We start from the raw sequence: 24,667 nt of genomic DNA on the forward strand, positions 1-24,667 counted from the left end.
TTTGGCAATCTGTGACAAAAACATAACAAACAAATGAACATATGAGAGAAGTCATAAATCACTCAACTCATACTCACTTGTTGTATACAATAAAATCTATCCTAACATAAACTCTTGAAAAACTTCGCAAGAAGAGAGTTTATGACAAGTAGACTTTGACAACCTGTATTTCTGAAACACTTTAAACAAAACTCATCAAGGCATCTTAGTGTGAAACAGAAATAATAGATTGCATACAAATAGAGAATCATGTGTAAAAAGAGAGAAAAGAAACAACACATGTAGAGGTAGGTGAAGAAAACATACAACATCATATATATATAACAAAAATGAGCACAAGACGTAGGTACAAGAAGAAAATGTATCTAAAGTAGAGAAAAGAAAAAGATACAAGTAATCCTCACTACATCCATCAGCACTCAACACTCCCCCTATCAAAATGTCCCTATACAAGCTCTCCCCCTAAGTATGACTACTCTCATAACCAAAACTACTCCCCATTTTTGTCACGAGTGACAAAGGGTAGAGTGTCAAGTAAACATCTCATCGGTAGAGCTAGCATCTCCATCATCATCATTATCCGAAGCATCATCGTCATCACCATCATCATCCCCAGACATGGAAGCCACAGAAGGTGGTGGAGGAGAAACCTTGGGAGCAAAGCTGCCCATGGTCGCCTGTCGCCTAGCAATGCGACTAACACGAACATTCACCTGATACAACTCTGTAGAGAGCGTATCTAGGCGAGCATCCATGTGCTGAAGCTGCGCCATGATATCTCTTAGTGACACATCGCTCGTAGAAGATGAGGGAGTGGATGAAGCACGAGCAGATCTGGATGGAGCGGAATGGGAGGAAAGAGCTGCCGAACCTGTCTGACGCGATCGAAACTGTGCCTCACTACGTTTTACGGTGGCAGCATCTATGGCAACCATGACAGAAAAAGGGTCGGAGACAAGAAAAGGGATAAAAAAAATGACGTAAAATCCTCGTGATAGTGGAAGGAAAGATGAGCTTATCACGGGTAGTCGTATCCTTATACACATCTAAGATGGAAAAGATGAAATGTGTGGAGTTGTAGTGAGAGAGGGGATGCAAGACAAAAGTCATTACCATGTTTAAGAAACGAGGACCTTTAGCAAAAGGTCGAAATTATGTAAACTGGCGCTCACCCCAATCAGAAGGGCGCTCACAGAAAGCAGAAATCATCTCGTCTTTGGAAACAGTCCTTAGACGCTCACAACTAGGGTAGTCAGGATGCGCAACCCTCAGAACATGGAGCACATCGGATACCAAGTCCAGTGTGACAACTATGCACGTACCTCGAACACGAGTGAGAAAGAGAGGTACTGAATAATCGAATCCATGCATGTTGGAGTAAAACTCCTAAATCAGCACAGAAGGACAACTAACCGGGACGTCACACAGTGACTCCCATTCCCGTTTGTGAGAGACATCGGAAAGGTCAGTGTCGGCAAGGTCTGCCAGAATAACGTGGCGTTCCGAATGAACACCTCATTTCGAGAAGTTCTCCAAGAAGTCTTAATGAGCTTTCTCATCACGAAACCGAACAGAGATAGGAATGGAATCAGAAGATGAAGAGGCCCTAGAACGAAGAGGGTTCTGGGTTAAAATAGACTTACGTTTTGGTGCCATAGACACTACTAACGCAAACAGAAAGAGAGGGGGGAGAAAGAAACACTCAGAAAAGTTCCAACATAATTCAAAGATAACAAGAATATTGAAAAGATAGAACGTATGCATGGGGAATGCATGAACATGTGACATGCAATATGAAAAACATCATGGGCTCAGCTCAATTCAATCCTACCAGCACAAAAACATATTTCACACATCTAAATGCATGAGAATACTGTTAGAATGTGAATGTGATGCAATGTATGGAGTTTTTAAAATCAAAACTACAAAACCCATCCCAAAAACTTCAACCAAAACCCATCAATTTTGAAAAACCCCAAAATTTTTCAAAGACCCCAAATCCTAGGTTTCAAAAACATGAAATGCATGTAGAATGAGGGATAAGAAGCTTACCAAGTGAAGAAAAACTTGAAAAAGCTTGAGGAAACCTTAAGAAAAGGATTTGGAGTGAGAAAGAGAGGTTGGGAAGGTGAAAAGACAAATCTGTCGAGAGAGAGATCGAGAGAAATGAGAACCGGATCGCACAGAATCTTTAAATAGAACCTCAGTAAATCCCGACAGATACAGGTATCGAGAGGTGTCGAGACATCTGTCGAGGTAGGTGTCGAGAAATACAACGTCAACAGATCCAGCTATCGAGATGGCGTCGAGGAAAAAAATAGGACACGAGAACAGATGCTCGATCGATCCACCATGTGTCGAGAAGCTATCGAGAGGACAGAAGGTTTCTCGATCGATCCAGAAGGTGTCAAGAAGCTATCGAGATTGCGATAAGAAAAAGCTGAGAAGCTCAATAGATAGCCAGGTGTCGAGGAGGTATCGAGGAGGTGTCGAGCCAACTTTTCAAAACAGTTTTTCGAGAAGAGAAAAACACAAACATGAATGCAATCACGCATGCAACTCAACCAATTATTTAATCAACATATTAGACTTTCAAAATCATCTCTCAACAACAATTTTAAGCACAAAGATCTCAAAATACACACTCACACACTAAACAAGTCTAACCAATTTTATATTTCAAAAACAAGTCAAGACAGTTTAGTGAGCATACATCAACACATGTAAACCTTGTGATGGCCAAATCACATTGTACCTGCACATGTATCAAGAGTAACAAAGAATATTGCGTGTTGTGTGTGAAAACATCGCAAGATTGCATAAGTGTCTCTATGTTGTGACGATTTGAGATATGAGAAAATCACTTTAACTCACACAATCATAACTGTTTGATGGAGACTATCACCTTTGAGGTACATCCTATAACTCCCACATCTCCTAGAAAACACACTTGCAATCATATTTAAAGCATTTTTGATCTTTTTGCTTTTATTTTCTTTGCATATTTTATTTTTATTAAGCAAATCATGCATGGGTATATAAAAGAGAGAGAAGAGATACCCAATTATGTTGAGCTTTTGACATTGCACTTTTGCTATGCCGAGGCATACAGATGTCATTGACATTGCACTTTTGCTATGCCGAAGCATACAGATTTCATATCATGATTGGCGAGTAACAGTGGTGAGATGGTTATTTATGCCTTTCTCTTAGGATTTTCTAGTCCTACCAGTCAAAAAGAGTGATACGAGTGTTATGTTCAAGAGATCACTTAACCTTACTCATCACAAACAAAGAGCCACAAAACTCACTTGCTTAGTTGTGCATAAGAATGCTCATCTAAGCTACAAGAGATACAAAGTTTAGAAAACTCTATTTCAAAGGTCATTTTAAGGTTCACAAGAACCAATGTACATAGAACACACACTGTTTTTGTATTTTTCTGATTTTTCAGTTTTTTTTTAAAAAAAATAATAAAATAAAACTGAAAACACAAAAACAAAAACATGTTAAATAAGATAAGACAAAGCATAAAACTAGACTGACTCAAAAACAGAAAGCAAAACAGACAAGTAATGCAAAACAAAAACAAGAAGGGGAGAGAGAGAAAAAGTGAATAAATCACTTGGAACCCTTTTCCTTCCACACCTTGGAAGAACATTTCCTCTTAGCAAACCCTTGAACCGGTGATGAGGGGGAAGGATTGAAACCGTTCAAGTTCGAAAGGAATATTAGAGCTTTGAGAAGATCTCCAAGAGGAGCAAGAGAGATTTGAAGCTGATTCTGGTTCCCAGATGCTATCATACTATTACTCTGTTGAGTGGCTAACCACTTATAGCAATTTGGTCGAGTATGACCAGCAATACCACAATGATGACAGAGATACTGCTTCTTCTGTTTAGGCTTTTGAGAGTTAGCCTTCTTAGTCCTAGGGTTTTTAATGTCCTTCTTCTTAAGCTTAGGGGGTGCTCCTAAGATAGATTTACCCTTATCTAGGTTTTCACTAGCTAATTCAGTTTTAACATCATTGTTTTCAATTTTAATATTATTAGTAGGAGGAACAAAAAGAGTAGTACTAGCAGAAGCAATATTAGAAGAAGAGAATTCATACCCCAGTCCTGTTCGATCAGAAGCAGATTTTTGAATGCTGAGCATCTCATCTAGCTTTGCACTTGATGCCCTCTCCAATTGAGCTCTGACTTGAAACAGATCCGCTTCAAGTTTCTTGATCTTCTCAGCCAAGAAATTGTTCTCAAATCTCAGTGCCCCAATAGTTTGATTAGCTTCATCAAACTTTGTGGAAAGTTCCTCACGGTTAAGTTCCACATCACTGAGCTTCTTGGTGGCTAGCCTATAGAGCTTCTCATGCTTCTCAGAAAGCTTGTACAGTTTCTCATAGGCTGTATGGATATCATCTTGATCATCCATCTTTTGAAACTTAAATTCCACCAATTCCTCTTCTTCATCCATATCTTCAACAACCCCTTAGTAGGATTGACAGTGGCAGTGAAGGCATTCAAGATTCCGTCATCCTCATTGTCGGAATCATCCTCAGGCTCAGTGTCACTCAAAGTAGCAGTTAGTGCCTTGCTCTTCCCAATGCTCTTGAGATATGTGGGACATCCTACTTCATGTGACCGAAACCTTGACATCCGAAGCACTTGGGTCCTGCGGGAACAGTGTACTGACCGCCATCCCTTGCATCCTTCTTCCCTTTATCTTGGCTCTTGAACTGAGAAGAACTAGATTGCCTACTGTCCTTGTCGAAGCCTTTTCCATTGGCATTTTTCATGAATTTCTTGAATTTCCTGGTGATGTAGGACTTCATCTTAGAGTTTTCATCGTCTGATGACTCGTCTGTCTCACTGCTCTTGGCCTTTAGTGTCATGCTCTTGCCTTTTCCCGACTTGCCAATTCTTTTCAATCTTAGTCATAGGTTTACAGATTACCAACCAGCTCAGTCAGAGGAATCTTGTCAATATCCTTTGATTCCTCTATCACCGTGATCTTGGCATGGAATCTCTCGGGTAGAGATCTGAGCACTTTCCTCACAATCTTGGATTCAGGAATGGTTTCCCCAAGATTGAAGGCTGAGTTCACTATGTCCTTGAGCTTGGCATAGAACTCATCAAATGACTCATCCTCCTCCATCTTAATTTCTTCGAACCTTGTAGTGAGCCTTTGTAGCTTCAAATCTTTTACAGCCTTTGTTCCCTCATAGGTTTTCTGGAGAATGGTCCATGCGTCCTTAGCAGTATCAGTGGAGGATATCTTCTTGAACTCCTCATTAGTGACCGCATTGAATAAGGCATTCAATGCTCTGCTGTTGAAGTTTACCGCCTTGATCTTAGCTTCATCCCAATCGGTCAGCGCTTCTTTAGGCTTGGTCCTGCCTATCTCCACAACTTGCCACACCTTCTCATCTAGAGACTGCAAGAAAGCTCTCATGCGTACTTTCTAGTATGCATAGTTAGTACCATCAAACAATGGAGGTATGATAAGAGACTGACCTTTATCTATGACAAACAGGGGTCAATGAATCACACACAAAGATTAAACCCTAATCAGAGTGTGCCTGCTCTGATACCACTTGATAGGCCAAAAACTTATTGACCCCTTGTGATGGATTAATTGATTAATTAGCCAAGTTATTAATTAATCAAATTAATATGCAAACGCGTGGTAGCACAAACAAATCACCAATAAACTAAAATATGCAGCGGAAAATAAATGACACGGTGATTTGTTTACAAATGGGGAAAACCTACACGGCAAAAACTCCACCGGATGATTTTAAGGTCACTACTCCCGAAACTCCACTATTATCACAACAAGTGGTTACAAGTAAAGGAATCCTAAGTACCTTACCAACCTACAATTAAACCCTTACCCCAATACCCAATTGGACTTGTTCTGTAGTGACAGTTTCTCCTTTTGATGCACGGCTTCCAAGTACGTGACTAACCAAATGCGCGGATCCACAGTACGCGACTTCAATCACCAACTAGAGAAGATTGTTGACTGCAAAGTTCTTCAATTCATCCACACGATGAAGATCAAGAAGATGCTTGGTTATAAAACCCTATGGTGCAAAGACACAACAACTTCTTCACAAAAGAGATGAACTAGGGCAAGAACTTCGTCTCAAGTTACAATTTGCATGAACAAGAATTTCTCAATGCTTATGCAACTTGCCACACTTCGACAGCCCTTAGAATAATCCTTTTATATGTCTAGGGTTAGGAGAAAAGAAGGCCCAAAGACACATCCACAGATTAAAATTAAAACAGAACTTGGAATCTGTTTTTCTTAAATCTCGACGGCTATAGGTGTTGAGGTGCTGTCGAGCAGCTGTCGAGCTTCGGGGCTAGAATAGCTTCTTAAAGCTCGATAGATGCAACTGTCGAGCTTTAATGAAGAGCACTTCTCAACTTGTTTCTTGGACAGACTTGCATGGCTTTAACACTTGATCTTGAAACCTTGTTTCTTGAGGCATTAACCTCATCCTAAATCTACCCAATTACAAGTAAAATGCGTTTTGACAAAGGATTAGCCAATTACATAAATAATGAATGACAAATGTTCTAAACAAGTGAAACACATATGTCCTAACAGTTATGTTTTTATGTTTTTTTTGTACTTTTGTTATTAGCATTTTGATTCTCTCTTGTCAAAGCACCATTAGCCTTTGTTTTCTATACATTGTGAATTTTGAGCTTGATTCTCCACAAATAAACACTTCTAAAGAACCCAAGGGGAGATTTGGGCCGTTTTCGCATTTTCAGCCTTTGTCGCAAAAACGTCCCCGACAGCCCCCTAATAGGAGTTGAGGGATGTAATCTACTCCTATTTTGGGCATTAACCTTTAATAGAGGCATGTTTATCAGCTCTTTTTATATTTTTCAAAAAGCTTGTCAGCTCTTTTTATGAAGTGTTATTGTTTACATTCAATATATAAGAATAGCCATTTGGAATGATTTAGTAGCTTTTAAACTTTTGTAAGCTGATGGATAGGGAATAGTGTTATTGGTGATGAAAGAATGCAATATTTTTTGGCCACAGCAAGGTGAGGGATGTTTCCCTGGGCAACCTCTAAACCTAAGCTCACTCCCAAGGGTCCAAAAAATAAAATTTATCCCTTTATGATTTTTCCCTACTAAATTTTTTTTTTTTTAAATCCAATTGTTACACTTCACCTCATAAAATTTAAAGTACAAAAAAATTCCTTGGTTTCTATCTGTAGTGTTGATTGCTCTAGGTCATGAGTGGTGGGAATGGTGAATTTAGCACCATTCAGGGATGTTTGGACGTTGGATGCCATGACAAAAAAAAAAAAAAAAGTTGGGAACTAGCTAAATTAGTTGCTGAGGAAGGAGGTACTGAGGAGAAGGAAATGGAGAGGTGTGGAGAACACGCCCTCAAGAAGCATATTTATGGATGGAGACGCCCAGCTACAGAGGCAAAAGTTGGGTATGGCCACTAATGAAAACCAAAAAGATAAAAAGAAAACCACTAAACTAGCACCATTTGTGAAGAGAATTACAATGCTACCTACTAACATTATGACAGTGGCTACCTCATTAACTAAAGAATGTTGAAACTATGAATTGAGGTTGGTCTAGTCTTTTCCAAGATCTAGTGAAGTCAATAATGCCTTATGTTGGGGACCGTAATTATTTGGTGTGTGTGGAATGGAGCACTACAACTAATGAAATAGATTGCTCGAAGAGTTTTGGACATCTCTGTTATAAACAAAAAAAAAAAAAAAGTTGAAACTTTGAGGGACGTATGGAACTGAATGCCATAGGGCTCAAACAGTTGCATATGTGACCTAGATTAGGTGAACCAACCTGGAAATTAAGCCAAATTTCCCTAAAGGATAACTTTCACTTTGATGTTCTTGTGACTTCTGTCAAAAATTGTTTTGCCCACACATATGAATTGACCTATTGGAATTATTCTCTGATCACATCCCTAAAGAAAGTGAAAAAAGACTCATCAAACATTTATCCAAAAAATTAAGTAAAGAAGAAATCATCTAGGATATACCTTATTTTGTTGCATCGTAAAAAAGTATTTAAACCTTCAAAAGAATGAAAAATTAAGATGATATATATCTATAAAACCCAATTAAAACCGACTAATAGGGAAAAAATGTTTTTCTTGCAAACAAGATAGATGAATGACTATCTAGACTGAAAGCTTGGATTTGTGTGAAACACAAGAGCTTGTTTAGATCCCCAATTAAAAAATTATGGCTAGATTGCTTTTACTCTTACTTATCTAAGTGCGGAAATAAGAGTAAATGAAGCGCAATAAACCGATAACTACTCTAGTGCATAAACATGAACAACAAACAATAAAAGTAAAGCACAAGAGTAAGGGAAGAAATACGCAAACACAAGATAACACTCTGATGTGTTATCGAAGAGGAAACCGAAGAACTCAGCGAAAAACATCTCCGCCTCCTTCTAAGCAATAAATCGATCCACTAAACAATAAGTTGGGATACACGAATAGCAAGAGACCCTCCAAGCCTAATCTACCTAATGTACCTAAGCCCTCCAAACTCCTACTCCAATAAGGCTTCTCAGAACCGTGTCTTGAAAATGGAAAAGGGAATTGATGACATAATGGTCTCTTTGGCTGCTAAAGAATATAGAATACAACATAATACTTTATACCAATCTCTTGCCGGCATCGATTGGCTTGAATACAAGAGACAATTGAAGAAGGCAGAGCAATGGAATGTTGAAGTCTATTGATTCGACTGGTGTTACACACATATACACTGAAGAATCCCTTATTATTTCTTCTATGTGAAGGAGATAGGTAATCTTATATGTAATCTATTAGAACATAATCTACTAATTTTGTATAGTGATTTTAAAATCACATTAACTACTGGATTTAGGGATATCATGGATGATTTCATGGTAGAATGAATTCCTCTACTTGGAAGTTTTCATAATTTGTAGAATACCAGTTCCATTGTTTTTCCACTCATATATTTTGTCAAGATTGAACTTTAAACAACAATGATACCTTTCACACCAAGTCTGGGAAAAAGATAATAGGATCAAGCTACTTTGATGATTGAGATGTTCATATGACTCCTGCTTCTTGAGTAGGTGCTAGAAAGGGAACTTGACAAACACAATCATTTCCACACTCAAAGCCACAACATATTTAATTGTTAGCTTGTGATTGGTGCATTCTTCAGTAGATTGTGCTTTGCATCCCAGATATCATGACAATAATTCTAGATTATCACTGAAAGTTTGAAACAGGTTTTTCCCTCTAGTTTATGTAGATTTCCAAAGTAAATCTTAAGTATCACTTTTCTTTCTTTGATTTAAAGATAATATATGTGTATGGAAACGGTTGGTAGATTTAATAAAAGTAAAGTGTCTCAAGAATTGATTGTAAAAGTAATGGCCTCTTACTATTACTAATAGTGGCAAAAATATTTTCCCCCTTTCTAGGGCAACGTTATATAGTGATGTGAACAAATTTTTTTTTTTTTTGAGAAGACTATGTGAACAAACTTAAGTTAGTAACTTATTTTAAAAATAATATATTTTGACAATTCATAGTCTCGTAATAAGGCAATAAAAATTAGAAATGTGAGTCTTAATAAACATTATACTAATTTATGTAGTTCAGTAAGTAGCAATCGACCATCACCTTACATATAATATAATATTAAGAGTTCAAATCTATCAATTGTAACTATTATTAATTTTAAAAGAAATGAATGTGAATGCAAAAGATAGTGCTTGGAAATGTTGCTAAAGCTACCCGCATTATTGAAATTTGGTCTGATTAACTTCTGCATACTCCTTGAAAAAGAATACTGAATTTTTTTTTTTTTTTTTTTTGGGAGGAAAAAAGAATACTGAAATTGGGTTTGAAGTCTGCAGCCCTATACAAATTTTGGGCTGAAATTAATCACAATATTCTATAAATTTAGGGGGATATAGATAGGACCATCATATTACAAATAAGAGCCCAATAAGTCAAATAGTGAGGCCCAAAAAAAAAGTTTTCCCATTTGGATGAAATAAATATCAATCGCCCAAAAGTTAAGCCCGACTTTGGTATCAATGATGATTTCAAAAATTGACAAATCTGTATCGTTTAACTACTTCCACCACCACATACTCTTAGTACGATAATCACTTTATAAATATAAGTACTTGTGGGGTGTGGGGGCAAAGGCTAAAGGTCAAATCTCCAAAAATGAGCTTCATACACATATACACTTAGATTAAACTAGACTAAAATTTCTATCTTGTAAAAAATAAAAAATAAAAATAAAAATAAAAACTACTTTCTGAAAGCTCCAATGACATAGTTTTGCATCACCACCCAAAACCACATATTTAAGACTTACTTTCTAAAAGCTTCAATGGCATCGTTTTGCATCACCACCCAAAACTACATGTTTAAGATTGGTCTTAAGCTGCAATAACTACAATTAATTTAGATGTGGATTAGGATCGGGTGGTGCGATTAACACATCCTCCTCACAAATATATATATTTTTTTCTATTCTCACTTTAAAATTTTATTAACTACAGATTTAAAATTACTTTTTTCAATTTTAAATCTCAACCATTCAAAACTATTACAACATGTGAAATTACCTAATCTCAGTACGCTAGCTGCTTCAGCTTCACTTCACTCCAAAATGGGTCACCAGCTATAAATGTTTCCCTTGGCCCATTTGATTCACTCACATCACTAACTCTCTCTCCTCCCTCACCTCTCTCACTAACCACAGTGCCTTCATCTCGTCGCAAAGTCCATTTCAAATCACGCGGACTCAGATTGCACAACGAACCTTCACTGTCCGATCTCGAATCGAGCGACTCAGACCCCGATTCGAAAAAGAGCCGAAACCAGCTGAAATGTTCTTTGGGGCATGGACCTCGCTTCTTTCTCTAACCGTCAAATCAGACGTATCCTCAGGTAACTAAAAGCCCCCAAGCCCGCTTTCATTATTGCTTAAAAATGCCACTGTACTTTTCTCAAACACCATGAGTGCCTGCTTGTTTTCATTTCAGTGTGGCTTCTCTTGACTAAGAGGTTTTCGAAGCTCTAATGCTAGTTAAGGTGGTTGCTTGAATTTTGTGGTTAGTTAGTTTGTTAATATCCTTTCTTCTTGTGGAAAAGTTTTTGGCTATGTGATTGATGTTGAACATAAGGTGTTTGCTATTTTGTCGCAGAGATTAGGGTCTGATGTTCGAGAAGGCAAGCGAAGGCAGTTCAATTATATTCGTACTCAAATTTATTATTTTTATCATATTATGAAACTAGAGTTGTGTTCTTCTTGAAACTTGCTTGGAAATGTGTTGATGTTGTTGGCTTGGAAAAACATGTTATAATGGTTTCTAGCTTTGACATAACATTAATTATCAGTGTCCTAGGCATTGTACCAGTTTAGTTCCAAACCGGTTTGGAGCTATCTTCCCCCAGACTATTATGTGGCAATTGAAGAGACCATTCAATTGTAGTTTTAGTCACATGACTTTTTGATCATGTCATGTGACTTGTTTAGTTTTATAAATCGCCACGGAGTGGGTTGAAGGAGATTCTTCCAAATTTGTTTGAAGTTATTCTTTGTTGGTCTGGGCCTATCTATTCTTTTGAAAGATTAAAAGACAAATAGTGAATAGAAGATATCTACTAGCTCAGCTTGTTAGATGTTTGAGTTATTGGATGACCTAACCTGAAGTCTACACAAGCTTGGACAACGTTAATTAAACTCGATAACTTTCAGTGATTTTAGAATTAGCTGAAACTTGGAGATTTCAAACTTTCTTCATTGTAAGAGTTCAAAATTTAGAGTAGTTTGCTTCAGTTATGTCAAGGTGCACCCTGCATCAATTTATCAAAAAAAAAAAGGTGCACCCTGCATCTGTTACAAAAATGCAAGTACTATAAGTTACTCTCTCATATAATGTGTTGACTATATTTTGTGTTCAATGGCAATGCCTAACTCTGTTATTTCTGAAAGATACCGTCAAAGTTTAGTGGTAAGCATCCAGATCACATAGATCTCCATATAATGCAATTGTACTTATCTAATGTCTTCATAAATTTTTTTCCTTTTTCCTGTATTTCACTTGATACTTGTTCTTATTATGTTGAAATTTCTTAGAATGTAACTTGTCATGCTCCTAAACCACTGAACTGGATTGTATGCTCTATGGTTCACATGTATGTTTTGTTAATGAGGATACTTAATTTTTGTTTGGTAAACTGCTACGGGAAGTGCAACCTGAATTGATGGATACTTTAATCCAGGCTACAAAAGATGGTAACGAGAGTAGACTAAACTATGAAACCTGAAATCTGTATAGAAGAGGAGTGATAGATCATGTAATTACAAGGTGAATATTTGAGAGAAAAGAGAATATTAGTGGCAAATTACCATGATGAAGCTTGGCTGAAACCTCAAAATTAGATAATTACACATGACTGTGGGAGCTATCTTTAATACTTTCTTCTGTGAAATCTTTAAAAACCACGCATTTGCATCTCTGTTGTTGCTCTGAGAGATCCTGCCATGTTTCAGGATTTTCAAAATGTACAAAAAATTATGCCTTCTGTTTTGCACTTCACTTGAACACCACATCCATTCAAATTACATTTTCTCTTATTTTATTTTATTTCATTTATTTCCAATCCCATACCTATTAGCACCTTACTCATTTGCCTAGAAAAGGAAAAAGAAAAGAATTTTTGGAGTTGTAAAATTATGTAGGATGAAATGGTAATTATACAATTTCATAATTTCAATCATCTTCCTGTGTCTTCTTTTGAAACTCATAAAATTTCTTTCAAGTTCAATGCAGGGAGTACCTGAATCTGCTTTTGAAGAAGCTTTACATACTCTACTGTCTCTTCTAACATATCTGCTGTGTTTGTTTGCTGCAAGTGACAACAAAAATTCCAAATTTAAAAATTGCAGCTAAGTCTGGATGCAAAGAGATTTTATGCTTCATTCAAAAATTAAAAATTCAAAAAGGTGATTCATGTTGTAATTATTTCTCAAAAAAAAAAAATAGTCTTTAAATATTTATGAGCTTTTAATATATTAATTATTAAGGGAGAGAGAGAGTAGTGAGTTAAGGATAATAAAAGAGGGCTAAAAAAAAAGATATTGACAAGGTAGAAGAGTTGTGAGTAAAAAAAATATTAATATTTGTTTTAGTAACTTATTATAATTTTTAGAATATATATATATATATATATAGTGGTAATTTCGAAATGATACACCGGTATTGATTGATATCGAAATATTTTGTTTCTCTAATCAAACTAGTACGACCTCCGGTACGAAATTAACTCTCTTGAGACAAGTACAAAATTTAATATGTGGCTACATTTAATTTGAACACCTTAGACAGGTGGGGCCATAAAGAATATTTGGACCCTTAAATTGAATATTTAATACCCACTAACAACACCGAGTCACCGACCTGAATTGATTTCAAGATCATATCATAATTTATAGGCGCATAATAAAGCACAATAGTTTTATGTTTTTGAGTCCACGCTTGTTTATGTTTTCTAATTTGACGTCTAGTTGTTCCTCAAAACAAATAAATTGACTTCTAGTTTTTTTTTTTTTTTTTAAAAAGACTTTCTCAAAAAAAAAAAAAACCTTTCTCAAAAGAAAAATTGCAAATTTTATTACTTTAAGCTTACAAATTGATATATTACAAATTATAAAAAGCCAATTCAAATATTCAATTATAGAATGGTTGAAGTCCATCAATCATATTTAGTATCCTTTTAAGATTCGCTTATTTTGCTAAAATTGAATTTTTTTTGCTGAAAGTAATATAAATAAAGGTAAAATTTAGTTGAAATAGTATAGTAAGACTCATGAATTATAATAAAAAGTGCAGTGAGACACATGAATAGTAGTAAAAATAAGCTAGATAGTAAAATAAGTTGACAAAAATAATTCATGCCAAATGCACACTTATTATCACATCCATTTATAAATTTTATACTACTATAAAACTTAAGACAAAATTTAGTTATAAAATTAATTGTAACATAAAACTATAGCCTTACTCAATATCTTTTTATTGGAGGTGAATTTTAACAAATCAACCATTAGATTACATTTTCTTCTTATATCTTTCATACTTGCAAAATTTTAAAAAAATTAAAGATCAATGGCTATATCATTAATAAATTGTTTAAATTACAAGTTTTTATAGTTTAAAATTATGCATAAAATATAAACTTATAGATTATATAGTAAATAATACCTTGTTGGCATAAAATTTGACATGTTTATTAAGAGCTTAAAAACATACAATTCAACGATTAGATTCTCAAAATATGTAGTAATTTTAATTTTAACTTTTTTTTTAAAGAATGTTATAGCCTTAGGCTATAACTAATTTTGTAGCCTTAGGCTACAACTAATTTTGTAACTAAATTTTGTCCCATAATAACATCTTTAACATTTTCCTTGCATAAAATACTACTATGTTTTTCTTTAAATTAATTGATCAAACTAATTTTGATTTTTTTTCTCTCACATATACAAAAGTATGTCTGGATGAATTTAACCATTTAGCTCTTTTTTTTTTTTTTTAAATTCTCCTGCTATTCAAACGAATATTGAAACTAGACTTATAAATTTTTTTTTTTTTTTGAATTTAGTGAAATACTAATGTTTAAAAGTGACATAGACATCCTCAAAAAAAAAAAAAAAAAAAAAAGGTGAGATAAACATTGTAAGGTCACAATTTGCACCTAAGCCCAAAACAAGATAGGTGTAGGCTCAAAGAGCACAAAATAATAAATTTGTAGAGAGTGAACTCTAAATCTAGGTTCTAATGAGTTAAATTAATGATGACAACGGAGGATCTTCTATCTTATATAGACATCTTCAAATGATCCTGACCTTCCACCTGTTTATTGTGTAGATCATCACCCATCTTCCAATCTTATCTAGCATCTTCTTTCAGTTTACTGAGAGATGCGGCGCCCAAAGCAACCTTGTTCACAGGTCTTCTCCACATAAATGTAGCTAGAAAACACTATTTAAAGGTCTTCTCCACATAAATGCGGCCAAAATGTTTGGTAGGATGCATTAAATGTGGTGGCGGTATCTAACTTTTCAATCCAGTCATTGCCATCTCCTTTCCCAAAGCCCTTTCTGCACAGTAAAGCCTCCCCAGCTAGCGCATTGATGACATGATCATAAAATTCAAGAACATGGCCTCCTTAGCCCAACAATTATCCTTCTCGACCAGGCACGACATGTGACGTGATCACCTTACTCGGAATTCTCATACCCCACAAACATAATGTCCTAATTTTTAAGATCTTTTTCTACATAAAAATTTATAAAAGTTTGAAAGTCTAAAACTTAGTAACTTTTTTAAAAATAGTAAATTGCTCTTTTAGCCATTTTGTGTTTTTAAATTTAAAATTATTTAACTAAAAGATATGGGTGAGAATTTAAAAATTTGTGTGGAGATATTTTAGTACGCAAAATATTTAAACCCAAATAAGGAATCCTGTTCTTAATAGTATAAATTTAATAGCTGAAATCATAAACCAAATTTATTTTGTGTCAGTAATCCTGAAATTTGGACCAAACAATTAGCAGATTATTGTTAATTGAAATAATTTTAATTAAGACAACACCGACGGCATTGATTTCAAGATCAAATCATAATTTATAGGTACGCAATAGTTTCATATTTTTAGTCCATTATTGTTTACGATTTTCAGATTTGACTTTTACTTATTTATAAGGGGAAAAAAAAAAAAAAAACACTTTTTTGGTGTGTTTTCTTAAATTCATTGGTCAAACCAATCTTCACATTTTTTTTTCTTTGCCATATATCAAAAGCATTTCCAGATAAGTTTAACCATAGTATGCTCATTGTTAAAAACGAAAAGAAAAAAAAAAAAAACTAATTTAATATAATTGTTTTTTTATGCAAGATAGAATTTTTACACTAGCTTAATCTAAGTGTATATGTGTGTGAAACTCTCTCTTGAAGACTTGAACTCTGGTCCTTGCCCTCCACACCCCACAAGCATTTGTACTTGTGGAGTGACCACTGCACCAAGGATGCGCAGTAGTAATATAATTGTTTCAATATATTCTCAACTGTTTGTTTAGAGACAAACAAGGGGAACATTGAAACAAATATTCTAAATTGGAATTTCAAGCAATAGTTTAGGGGATACATTGTAAAATGAGATGAAAATTTAGCATGAGAAAACATAACCTCCTCTCACAAAAAAGAATAGAGAAAAAAAAAATTTATCCTACTAGCCAAACTAATATTTGAAATTTAATAGCTGAAATTGTAAACCAAATATAATTTTGTGTCACTGATCTCGAAATTTGGAGTTTTGGACAAATCAAAGAGCAAATTAATATTAATTAAAATGATTTTATTTGGGTAAAATTCTTCCTATTCCCTGATTGTGTGACTCATGAGAGGAAGGGAAGGGCAAAGCAATTGGACCCAAACTGAAGATTAGATTAATTAATTATAAAAGGGAGGTCAAACGAAAAGAGACATCAATTAAGGACTTTTTTTTTTTTTTTTTGAGAAGAATCAATTAAGGACTTTAAACACCACAGAATATAAACATGCCTGCACGTTCCAAACTATATAATTTCAATCGGCTGTGCAAGAATTTTCTTGGTAACCGCATATTGGTGCAATGAAACTCTCATATAATGTTTTTAAAAAATAAACAAGTAAGCTTTTCAAATAACAAACAAAATTGATTACATTTTATAAATTTTTTTCCCCATTATTTAAATTGAAAGACTCAATCTTCGTGAGGATCATGAATGCACTGTCTATAATTAGAATTGTTGTTAAGATACTATATAAGTTAGCATGTACAAGTCAATAGGCATTACAAATTGTCATAGTCAGAAGAGCTCGTAACCAAGAGTCATTGAACCATGGCTTCTTCCTCTCAATCATGGAGCTTTAGCTTCCTCTTCATGGTATCAATATTGGCAATCATCAGGCAAAAAAAAGTTGCCGGAGTCTTCTGGCCAAGCCCATGGCAACTTGCCCACGCCACCTTTTACGGCGACGATACTGCCTCTGCAACCATGGGTACTCAATTTACATTATTATATTTTGTCATCATTTTATCTTGAGGGTAAAAAAAGAAACATAATTTCAAAATAAAATAATTTTGCTTGTTGATCTAATTACAATATTTGATGGCAAAATTTGTTCTTGCTACTTACTCAAACGTGAAAAGAAGTAGAGTCAAGGTTTATTTTTTCAATGCATTAAGGTGAAGAACCAAAGTCACCTTAATATGCATGAAATTTTTTGAATACCCTTAAATTTTATATTGGTTAAATGATTTTAGCCATAGAATAAAAATTCTTCTAAGAGAAAAAGACATAATTTTGGCTATATGGTCTACACGTCCCCTTAGCAATGTGAACCAATCAACATTTATGTATGGTCCAATTTACAACAATTTGCAATCAAATAGTAGATTTTATCCGGCCTACACAAATATGAACTCAATAGTGTTTTGTTTGATGGTAAAAATTAATCATTTAATATTTTATCATATCTATTAAGAAAAATTAGAATTTATCACAAAAGAAATAAAGCATAATAATATGTTAATTGATGCCCCTTTCTGTATTGGGTTTACAGGAGGAGCTTGTGGGTATGGAAATCTGTTTATTAATGGTTATGGAACAGATACAGCAGCCTTAAGCTCAACTTTGTTCAACAATGGCTACGCTTGTGGGACTTGCTACCAAATAAAGTGTTACCAATCAAAATGGTGCTTTGGAGGGGTACCATTCACAACAGTGACTGCTACGAACCTTTGCCCACCAAATTGGTCACAGGACTCAAATGCTGGTGGATGGTGCAACCCACCTCGAGTCCACTTTGACATGTCCAAGCCTGCTTTTATGAAAATTGCTCAATGGCAAGCCGGCATTGTCCCAGTTATGTACCGCAGGTATAAGATTTCTCAAGTCTTTTCATCAAGTCATTATACTAGGACTAGTTAATGAAGAAAAGAAAAATTGGTTCACTTCTGAAATGGGAAGTTATCTTCTTACACTCGTTTATGACTACTATTTTACACAAATATCTACAATTATTTAATAGTATATCATTGTTTTATGTATTAGGGTACCATGTATAAGGACCGGCGGGCTTCGATTCTCTTTTCAAGGAAATGGATACTGGTTGTTGGTGTATGTGATGAACGTTGGAGGTGGGGGAGACATTGTTAATATGTGGGTGAAAGGAAGCAAAACAGGATGGATAAGCATGACCCATAATTGGGGAGCTTCATACCAAGCATTCGCAACTCTTGGAGGCCAACCTCTTTCTTTTAGGATCACCTCTTACACAACCAGGGAGACTATTATTGCTTGGAATGTTGCTCCTGCTAATTGGCAAGTAGGATTGACTTATGGGACCAGTCTCAACTTCCGTTGATAATTTAAAATATACAAGCTGTTCACCATGGCTCTTTTATCTTCCTTTTCTTCTTCTATTTTAAGTCCCGAAGCTTTTTTGTTCGTTCACTTTGGAGGATTTTCTGTCTTGTATGTGATCCTTATTCACAAAAAGTGAACTTTCACCTGCCATGAGCGTAGATGCTCATGTCAAGAATATCACTACTTTTGCTTGTTACTTTTAAAGATTAGTGAAGATGCCAATTAACTTGGTTAATCTCCTGAATGTGTGTAGCCCCTTTATCCCGCACAAATTAGTTAACTATCGGCAAAAGATTCATGGAGATGGCCCAATTGACAAATCTTCTATGCAATTTTGTTTCTCAACTCGACTACAAAGTATTTCATTGTCCCACCAAACATATATATATATATATATATATATATATATATATATATTTCTTGTTAGTGCTCAAATCCAAAACTTAACAAATCCAATATGCTTAAGAATAGGACATCTCTATCTTTGGCAATACTAATCTTGTGATGTACTTATAGTCAAATAGACATAATTAATGCACTCCATAAGGTGCCAATGACACACAATAAAAATCATCAAAAAGCACGTAAATTCCTCTCTCGTGAGGTCCTACAATAAATGGTAAACAAAATGAGGGAATGAAGGGAGTCATTTGCACCAAAATTCAAAACATATTCTTGTATTTCTTATTTGACCTCCCATGTGAAATTTGGGCCCATGATATATCAAATAAAAATAAAAAATAAAAAGAAGAAGAAGAAGAATAGAATGCCATGGTAGCCAACAAGAAACCACAAAGTAGTTCAAGTGGCAGACATGTCATCAAGCACAATTAGAGTATGGGAGCCCCTAAGTGAAAAATGCTCTCATTTCTTTCCCTAAGCACGCCATGCCCCTTTAGTACCATCATTATCAGCCCATGCTCCAAAATCATATCTCCCGACCTTTCCCATATGACTCTCACCCCTTTGCCAACTCAAAAATTTTCTTTACTAAGACAGACCAGCAAAAAGTATGCTGCTATTCAACAGTACGAGATTCATTTTGCTGGTTCTTCACAACCCCACATCTCCTAAAACAACAAGCAATCTTTCTTATCAGGAACTTTCATAGCCACCTAACATTTTCACTCCCTTCACTTGCAATGATAGAAACAATATAAGAACTTTCTTTTTTCTTTCTCTTTCTTTTTTCCTTCCTTACTCATTAGTCCACCAAAGCTTTTTATGTTCTTTAAATTTTCCCAAACAGTCTAAACTTTCCTTTTCTACAGGAAAAGAATCTAATCTAGATTTATTTTTTCACAAATTTCAAACTATACTTTTAATTTTCCAGCCCCAGAAAATTGTCCAACTCCATACCATATTCTTCCAACTTCTTAGCAAAGCTCATTTTCTCACATGGACTCCCTCTTCTCTTTTACATTGATAATTCTTTCATGGGTATCATTAGCATCAATAAAAGCTCAAGCTCAAGGAATCAAATCAGCTCATCTTCTTGATCTCTACATTAGAGACTACACGTTTAAGTCCTTTGACCAACGTTTCAGGACTGGAACGTTACACACTGTACATTTACCAGCAAACTTTTCTGGCATCAGGGTCAACATGGCGAGGTTCAGATGTGGCAGTCTTCAAAGGTATGGTGCAAGGGTTATGGAATTTCATCTGGATGTTGGTGTGATTGTGCATCCCTGTGTGGAAAGAGTCATGGTAGTTAGACAAAACTTGGGATATAATTGGTCTTCCATATACTATGCTAACTATGATTTATCTGGGTACCAACTTGTGTCCCCTATTTTAGGTCTTCTAGCTTATAATTCTGGTGTCAACGTGAATTTTAGCGACTCTTTTGAGCTTGGAATTCTTGCAGGAGTAAAGCCCATCACAATAGACTTCAGCAATACTACAAACTTCACTAACTTACAGGGAATTAGGCCATATTGTGCTAGTTTTGAAAGTGATGGCAAAGTCACACTAGCAAATCAGGTATCACCATATGTATGTGATGCAACGAGGCATGGACATTTTGGATTGGTCATTGAGACACCCCCAAAGCAAGTGAGTAAAAAGATTAGCCGGTGGAAAGTGGCAGTTGGAAGTTCAATTGGGGCTGCATTGGGTGCTTTTCTTTTGAGTTTGCTTCTGGTGGCAATGTTTGTTAAGGCCAAGAAGAAGTCAAGAATGGAAGAGATGGAGAGAAGAGCTTATGAAGAAGAAGCTTTACAAGTATCTATGGTTGGACATGTAAGAGCTCCTACTGCAGCTCTCACTCGAACATTGCCTACAATTGAGCACGAGTATATACCTCCTCCTCCTCATTGAATATTGTTCATTTTTGTTTGTGATTATTCTTGTTGTAACATTAGCTGAAAAAGAAAAAGTATTGGTCATGAGATTTAAAGGAAATTCAACCATATTTGCATAGTTTCCAAATCTTAGAACAGGAATCAGGAACAAATTAATCCGTTTCTCAGTCCTGATGATTCATTATTCTTTTTCCTCCAATCTTTTTGTAAAAGTAATGATGTTTTGAAAATTTTATTTCACATTACAAGCTGGATGTCCCAAATCAAAGGCATTTAAATTTTATCAGTGAGAGCTAGGAGTAGGAATAAATCAAAATTTCTGATCATTGAAGGTAAATTTGGATACAACAATACAGAAAAGTAGGTAATTCTTTCTTTCTTTCTTTTTCTTTTTTCTTTTTCCTTCAATTCAATAGTTTGGCCTAATAAGTTGATGTGATTCACTCTTACCAAGTCTGGCTCAAAAGTTTTGCAATTGGGACAAATGCATATTAAAGTAAGATATGAATAGACACCTGTAAAATGTGGGAATTTAGAGCATAATAAAACTCTGTTGTCTGCAGATTCTTTTTCGTCCTATACTCCGTGTAGCATCACTGTAATTTTGTGTAGCTCAACTATAATGCCTATATTTGGTCGTTCAAGACTACAAGTAGGTCTACAATATTCAAGGAAAGAAAACTTTGTTTTTGGTAAGTAAAAATGAGTTGTATCTGAGTTACCCAAAACATAATAATAAATTACTAAATAAATGCATAAAATTGAAGAAGACTTTTTTTCTGTTCTGTTTTTTAATATTTTTGTTACGTGAAGATTGAAGTTGAAGGAATTATACCTCAAATCTACCCCACAAATGGAAACGATATGCCATTAGACTTAATAGAAGTGGGCTGTACTATTGCAGCATTGTTTCATTCTAGACAAAGGCAAAATCACATCTCATGCTTGAACACAAAGACTTTCACTTTTCTTTCTTTATTGTGTCAAAGGCAATTATACACCACAGAATAGATGCTTGAAGATGCAGTAATGTTATTAGCCATCATTTAAGTTGAAAGGTAGGGTGGAAAAAAAAATTTTCAAAAGTTGAAAGGCAGAGGGAACTTTTGTTGTTTGGGTGAGTGGGAAAAATTTCTTACAACCTCCCATAGTGCGGGTATATCCAGATACAAATGGTAACCTATGTTGATAAAATAAGCATATACTTAAATGTTATAAAGAACACATAATTTAGATTTTCTACGACCATGTGATAGCTTCAAAACAGCTTAGTATTGAACTTCCCAATTTAGTAGAATTAACGAAACAAAATGAAGGAAAAGATGACTCTTTGACTAAATTGAACACTCTTTTACTAAATGGCATGTCTTGAATTTGGAATAAGCTTGTAAAGATACCTTAAAAATGTCTTGAATGGTGCTTTGAAAGTGGCCGAAATGAATGGATAATGGATCAAGCACAATTTGAAATAAATGAAATTGTGAATTTTGCATATACGAGATTCAAATGAGCCAATTTGAGTGATTTGGGAGCCTTAAATGGGAAAATAGGCCCCAAAATATATATGTGAAAAACATGATAGGATAGGGTTATTGGAAAAGGTCAACTCTAGTCAAAGTCAACACTTCACAATTGTGTTGGGGATGTTTTTGCGACAAGGGCCGAAAATGCGAGAATAGCTCAAATGTCCCCTTGGGTTCTTTAGAAGTGTTTATTGTGGAGAAATAAACCCAAAATTCTAAATGTGTAATGAACAAAAAGCTAATGATGCTTTGACAAGAGAAAATCAAAATGCTAATAACAAAAGGGCAAAAAAGCATAAAAACATAACAGGCCTGAAACTTCGACCCACAGTCAGCGAGAAGAGGAAATTGAGAGAGGTTGTGAGGAAGAGAGGGAAGGTTCCCCTATACCCATATTTTCACCCCTAAGATTCAGAATTGTGAGAATGTTTCCTGGCTCAGTGGGTTTTTGCTCTCAAATTTCAGCTCTATGAAGAAATCATGGTTCAATAGGTCTGAAATTTCGACCCACAGTCAACGAGAAGAGAAAATTAAGAGAGGTTGTGAGGGAGAGAGAGAAGTTCCCTTGTACCCATATTTCCACCCCCAAACTTCGAAATTGTGAGATTGTTGACTGGCTGAATGGGCTTTTGCTATGAAATTTCAAGTATGTGGGTAAAACGTGGTTGGTTGGTTTTTTAGTTGAAGAGAGACTCTTGTTTTGAGATCGAGGTGTTGCTCTCAGAGTAAAATATGTTCTCCCTTTGTGTTTTGAATCTAATTGTGGCATTTATATTGAGTTTGGGGTGCTCTAAGCGATTGATTTTTGGTTAATAGAATAGGCTTTGGACCCCAAGGTACTAAGCAAGTAGTAATTTTCAAGTTTACTTTTGTTTGGATAAAATGAATGATTATTTTTATCATCATTAAGGGAAATGTTTGACTAAACCTTCATTGGTTCCTCATTTTCAATTGTTTCAGACCATTGGAAGGCTTAACTAAATGAGAGTTAGTAGCTGAAGTTGGCTAATGAGAGCCAACCATTTTTAAAGGAGAAAAGGGTTCAGAATGAAATTTTGGGCTACAATCACCCAGAGCATAAAAACTGTTTTGGGGTGGAAATTTTGAATATAAGACCTCTTCCATGAACCTGAGGTGCTACTGGTGCCCTTTGCCCACTTGGTAGCACATATGGGTTGGGCTCATGCAAAAAGTCCGAAAGAAACAAACTCATACCCTCCAAACTACATTTCCTCAATTTCCCCCATAAATCACATAGACTTGGGCCATGCTTAAAATAATAAAATATAATATAATATATGAATTGAGCCCACAATGAAGTTGGGCTTGGTTGAATTGGACTTGTAGAAAATGTGTCGCGAAAATTAGTATCAACAACAATTAAAAGTCAATAATTAGATGGCTAGTCAACAATTTAATTGTGTCAGTCTGTTAGATTTGAGTCCAAACAAGTTCAAGTCAAAAAGAGGATTTGCTGATGTAAGTGCACAATTGCACCTGGCCCCAAGAACAGTTACGGGCTCAGGCCCAATGAGCCTTAAACAATATGAATTTGTAGAGTGTGGGCTTGAAACCCAGGTTAGAAGTGTCTAAGGATTAAATGACAAGTCAAAGATCGCAAACACTTGAAAACAACAAGGAATATTGTAAATCAACCTCCTCGGACGTAAGCCGAGAGCTATTCTTATATTATCTCTTTCTCTTTTTTCTCTTTCTTTTTAGATTACAAAAAAGGGAGCCCCCATTCCTGTTCTAGGTTTCTTCTTAAATACTCTTCTTTTTTATACTTTGTACACGTGTTGCCCCAACTCCCCCTTAGCCTAGATATTTCTTTTCTCAGTGCCTTTGAATAGTAACCAGAAGTTTCCCTTCCACTGTTCAGGTGTCACTTCTCCATTAATGCGGCCAGGGTGGTAGGTGCAGGGTCTTTAATGTGGAGGTGGCAGCCTTTATCTTTGGTATTTCTCTAACATCGGAGCTTCTAGGACATTCAAGGGTTCACCCCTTTTAACCATTGGTCTTGACCGTGTCATTCCCTAACCTTTACCATGAAGTCCCGGGTTCTCCGGTGTCCGTCCGAAGGGAAATTCACCCTCGGCTGGATCCTCGGATCCTCGACGTATGGGCCGACCCGTAGTACTAACAAATTCTAAACCCAAGAGCAGGTCGGCATTCTTTAACATGGCCCAAAGGCCCACATTCCCATCAGGGTCTTTTTACTCCCCACAATAGCCCCTCAAAACTCTAATTTTCACCGTCCGAGGAGAAAAATAGGGTTTTGATCTGAAGACAACTTACTCCACACACTTTATGAGTGATTGCACGTGTGGAAA

The 24,667-nt window shown here is 35.5% G+C and overlaps 2 protein-coding genes and 1 long non-coding RNA gene across 3 annotated transcripts; all 3 read left to right on the top strand.

Moving 5' to 3' along the window:
- The first annotated feature begins 10,653 nt into the window (after positions 1–10,653).
- LOC142613026 (uncharacterized) lies at positions 10,654–11,607 on the top strand. Its single transcript, XR_012840225.1, has 3 exons — positions 10,654–10,974; positions 11,070–11,138; positions 11,232–11,607. It is a non-coding gene; the product is annotated as an uncharacterized LOC142613026 (long non-coding RNA).
- A 5,367-nt stretch (positions 11,608–16,974) lies between these two features.
- Positions 16,975–18,693, top strand: LOC142614109 (expansin-A7-like). Its single transcript, XM_075786660.1, has 3 exons — positions 16,975–17,135; positions 17,700–18,015; positions 18,191–18,693. Exons 1-3 carry the CDS (start codon positions 16,976–16,978, stop codon positions 18,501–18,503), a joined length of 789 nt encoding a protein of 262 aa, XP_075642775.1. The 5' UTR covers position 16,975; the 3' UTR covers positions 18,504–18,693.
- An 857-nt stretch (positions 18,694–19,550) lies between these two features.
- Positions 19,551–20,911, top strand: LOC142614216 (uncharacterized). Its single transcript, XM_075786780.1, has one exon. The coding sequence runs from the start codon at positions 19,904–19,906 to the stop codon at positions 20,825–20,827; it is 924 nt and encodes a 307-aa protein (XP_075642895.1). The 5' UTR covers positions 19,551–19,903; the 3' UTR covers positions 20,828–20,911.
- Positions 20,912–24,667: the final 3,756 nt, after the last annotated feature.

The sequence above is a fragment of the Castanea sativa genome, chromosome 10 (assembly GCF_040712315.1).
Source record: "Castanea sativa cultivar Marrone di Chiusa Pesio chromosome 10, ASM4071231v1".
NCBI classification, from domain to species: Eukaryota; Viridiplantae; Streptophyta; class Magnoliopsida; order Fagales; family Fagaceae; genus Castanea; species Castanea sativa.